The sequence below is a fragment of the Bison bison genome, unplaced genomic scaffold (assembly GCF_000754665.1).
Source record: "Bison bison bison isolate TAMUID 2011002044 unplaced genomic scaffold, Bison_UMD1.0 scf7180017864453, whole genome shotgun sequence".
In the NCBI taxonomy this organism is placed as follows: Eukaryota; Metazoa; Chordata; class Mammalia; order Artiodactyla; family Bovidae; genus Bison; species Bison bison.
In genome coordinates this window covers 757,564-761,779 of record NW_011495015.1, presented here as the reverse complement: position 1 = coordinate 761,779, position 4,216 = coordinate 757,564, and the positions used below count along the sequence as shown (strand labels likewise).

Below are 4,216 nucleotides of genomic sequence, written 5' to 3'. Positions count from 1 at the left end.
TGCTTCGTGGAGTGGATCCCCAACAACGTGAAGGTGGCTGTGTGCGACATCCCACCCCGGGGCCTGAAGATGTCGGCCACCTTCATTGGCAACAGCACGGCCATCCAGGAGCTGTTCAAGCGCATCTCAGAGCAGTTCTCGGCCATGTTCCGGCGCAAGGCCTTCCTGCACTGGTTCACGGGCGAGGGCATGGACGAGATGGAGTTCACCGAGGCCGAGAGCAACATGAACGACCTGGTGTCCGAGTACCAGCAGTACCAGGACGCCACAGCCGATGAGGGCGAGGAAGCTTTTGAGGATGACGAGGAAGAGGTCAACGAGTAGAGGCGTGTCCTGCCTTGGACACCGAGGCTCAGAGGTCTTTTCTCCAAGCCTGGTGTGTCTCCTGGCCGCCCAGGAGAGTCCCGTCTAAGTGTGGGGACAGTCCTGTCACAGGGGCGGCAGACTGTCCTGTCTGTCATCTGGGATGGAGGGCGTCAGAAGAGCGGGAACTGGCATCCCTGCCCAAACATCGGACCAGAGAGGACATGAAAGAACTCATGGGCCATAAATAAAGGGCTAAATAAATAAACCTCACCGTCTCTTACGTGTTCACCTGTGTCTGGGAATTAGGGGCTAGGAACGGTGTGCTTTCATCCCTACACCCGGGACTTCCAGGTGCCGTCTCTTAATGGACTTGCAGCACTCAACATTGAGACAGCCTGTACACGATTAACCTAAGTGCTCCCCTGTCTTTTGGACTCTGCTTCCCTAACAGTGCCCCACCTCCCGGGGAGCAGCCCACTCCACTCAGGGCAGGGCTTCCTTTCAGTTGGAGGCCCTCAGGTGGCCCTGAAACTTACTGGTGACCAGATGACTCCTTGGGAAGCAATGCACCCCAAATAAAAGCCTGCGTCCTGGTTTCCAGCCAACACTTAAATCCCCACAGGATCTTTCATCTCCTGCGCGTGGCCCTGGGCTCGTCTGCCCAGCCTCCCCTAACAGCCCTGCTGGCATTTGGAGGAGACACAGAAAATGACCCTCAGGCTTCCTGTGGGGGACGCACAGGCTTGAGGTGGGTGGGGGGCTGGGCCGCGACTCAGAGTTGCTGTGGTTCTTCCTGGCGATGTAGGCCAGCAGGAAGGCCCCATGGGGAGTTGGGAGGTGGCTAGGGCCGGAGGGGTAATGGGCTCTAAATAAGGATCCCTCCCACCCGATGCTCACTAAGTGCCCTCTGCCCTCTAAGGCTCAGTCTCTCCGGGGCAGCATGCTCCCTTCGCAAAGCCTGGCTCCTCCCGAGTGGGCAGTGTCAATCCAACTGCTTCAACCCAAGTGATGTATCACGGTGCGTGGAAGCATTTGAGGCTAGTGCTGGACCCCTGCCCAGCCTCCCAACATGCCGTAGGCCCCCAGGAACTGCTGAGCCACAGCCCACAGCGTCCCCATGCAGTTCTGTGTCCACCACGCCTTGCACAAAGCACTCCCTCAGACACGCAGCATGACTTGACCCGAGGTAAGAACAGATCCCATTTTGCAGGAACCTGAACTATTAATACTTTGTGAGACCACAGTGAACATCTTTCCCCATCCCTCTGCATTGCAAGGCCCAACGGAGCTTGGAGGAGAGACAGTGTCCTGAGCACGTGCTAGTTGCCAGGCCCTGACTCGCTCATAATCCGCGGGTATAGATGGGAACCACACTGAGGCTGTGGTGGCCACACTGGGGCTTACTGGCACCATGCAGGACCCTTGTATAATGCCGGGGAGAAGTAGTCCCTCCTGAAGGGCATCGCGCATAGCCCGGAGCCAGGCCAGGTCCACACTTGGCACCGCCTGGGAGCTCAGCCTTGATGGCGCCCACTGGCCCCTCTACCCACAGGGCCCTCCCAGTCCACAGGCTGTGCTCAAGGAGCACCTTGTCATCCCTGAGGGATAGGGGCTGTGGTCGGTACCCACAGCCCTGGCTCCCAGGATGCTGCTGTGGCCTGGTAAGCCAGAGTCTTGGAGAACCATCCCAGGACAAGGGGGCCGCCTGGGCCACCCCATTGGTCCAGTGCCCTCCAGGGATGCCTGAGTTCTGTGCATGAGGTCGGACAAGTCAGCCCAACAATGCATTCCTCTGCATTAAGAACATACAACCAAGTCAGGACAGCATGAAAGGAAGCTGCCAGGAATAAAAACCCAAAGATGGGGGGAGGGGGTCTCCCAAGTCCAGAGAAGGCACTGGAGACCAACGTCCTCCTGGGGCTCTGCCTGGTTCTGACCTCGGTTTGTGACTCTGCAGCCCTCGTTTCTCTGGTGACGCAGCAGCATGTCACCCCTTCTAACAGCAAAAGCGACCTCATGAAGACATAGGGCTCTCCAGCCCAGGGGCCACGCTCTCTCCGCTGTTCAGCCCGCTGTGGTGGTCACACGTCTACTGGAGACGCACATGGGGGACCGAGGCTGGGTCCTGACTGGCTGAGTGTGTGTGTGTGCCCTGATGCCACTGCACGGCTCACACCGAGTTAACCCTTCAGGGCGGACAGGTCGAGGCATCACTGAGAGTCTCGTCGGACTGGAAGAGAACCACCAGTCTGAGACTAAACGTGGATGACATTCAGTTCCTTTTCATTGTGTTTTCTGAAGGGATGTCTCCCAAGCAGCACCAGTGACCCTCGTGTGTTCAGAAGGAAAAACGCAGCATTTACACTTTATTTGTGACATAAAGAAGCCGTATTTACACAATACATTCATATTTTTAAATATGTTACACAGCTCTCCTAGAAAACCACTCCATCACAGAACAGCAGCATGTAGCTTGGGTTCCGTCTTTAAAATATTAAATCAAGTAGAAATACTCTTTAATTTCATAGCCCATCACAGAGGGAGACTCTGAGGGAGGTGGGAGTGAAGGGTGGGTGATGGTGAGCACACCCCCATGTGAGGGCACAGGAGACTGGAGGCTGGGGACGCACTCCCGCCCCTGTGACCTCCAAGGCCAAGGACGAAGCACCCCTTCCTGCCGTGCCCTTGGGGCGGCTCTAAGGATGCAGCACCAGGAGCTACGCAGGGCCGGCACCCTGGACCGGGCTGGTCACCTTCTCGCCCGCGGGCTCCTCTGAGCCCTCACGCTCCCTGTTCCAGTCCTTCAGGCCCTCGGGGAGTGAGGTGTCCTCGTCTAGGCTACCAGTGCCTTCCACAAACTCCTCGTACGTAGACTTCTCCGCAAATGGCCTGGGGCCCAGAAGTTCCACCATGTCGTTCTTGTCTAACACTTCTTTTTCTAACAACAGCAGAGCAACCTGGAACATGAACACCTGCAATTAAATACAGCTACCCAGCGCCATCTCTCCAAGCTAACCTTTTATTTACAACCAACCCCCTTCCAAACCAGGGCTTTGAGAACTTCACTCTAACTCTTAATAAGAATATCTTATTAAAATAGATCTTCACCCTAACTTTTAATAAGAAGTATGAAAATCCTGGAAAACACACGTCCCCAGGAAGGGCAGGGCGGCATGCAATGTGGTGTGACTCTGTGCCCTGCTGGGGAGGTAGGGTGGGGAAGGAGCTCTGCACACATGTCGAGGAGGGACAACCCTGAGGAAGAGCAAGAAGTTGTCCCTGGGCTCCACCTACTTCCAAAGGAGGCAAGAGCTCCCATGGCTCCCAGAGCAGAAGGAGCTCTGGGGAGGCTGCAGGAGAAGTGGCATAAGTAGCAGGGGTGGGGACAAGGAAAGGACAGAAATGGAGAATTTCAAAGGGAGGCTGACAAAACAGAGACAAACACAAACATGCATCTTGAAGTTCTGGTCTCTGTGTGGCTGAACTGTAAATATGACAGGACACACGGCCACAGAAAAAGGGGCCCCACCAACTACAAGAGGGGAGGTAAGCGATGGTGTCAGCGGGCAGGGAACAGCTCACGTGAGAGCCTCTGTCACCAAGAAACGAAGCCAGTTAAACTGTAAATGGACCTCGTAATAGACTCGGTTCCTCAGGTGACTCCCAACTTGGAAACTCACCACATGTGTAGTTTATGTTAAATGTTGTTTTTAAAGATTTCAAACAATAAAGGAATTTTCTTCTGTCTTTAATTTTTTTTTAAATTTTATTATGGATCATTTCTGGAGAAGGCAATGGCACCCCACTCCAGTACTCTTGCCTGGAAAATCCCATGGATGGAGGAGCCTTGTAGGCTGCAGTCCATGGGGTCGCTAAGAGTCAGACACGACTGAGCGACTTCACTTTCTCT

At 55.0% G+C, this 4,216-nt stretch overlaps 2 protein-coding genes across 4 annotated transcripts in view; one reads left to right on the top strand and one right to left on the bottom strand.

Annotated features, from left to right (window-relative positions):
• TUBB6 (tubulin, beta 6 class V) overlaps positions 1-579 on the top strand; it is an 8,607-nt gene extending 8,028 nt beyond the window's left edge. The window contains exon 5 of the mRNA XM_010859111.1: positions 4-579. Coding sequence (XP_010857413.1) covers positions 4-324 — 321 coding nt within the window. The 3' untranslated portion in view covers positions 325-579. The remainder of the gene's footprint in view (positions 1-3) is intronic.
• A 2,062-nt stretch (positions 580-2,641) lies between these two features.
• Positions 2,642-4,216, bottom strand: part of AFG3L2 (AFG3-like AAA ATPase 2) — a 15,312-nt gene continuing 13,737 nt past the window's right edge. For all 3 annotated transcript variants that reach the window (XM_010859065.1, XM_010859064.1, XM_010859066.1), the window contains one exon: positions 2,642-3,263. In XM_010859065.1, the coding sequence (XP_010857367.1) occupies positions 3,024-3,263 (240 nt within the window). In that variant the 3' untranslated portion in view covers positions 2,642-3,023. The remainder of the gene's footprint in view (positions 3,264-4,216) is intronic.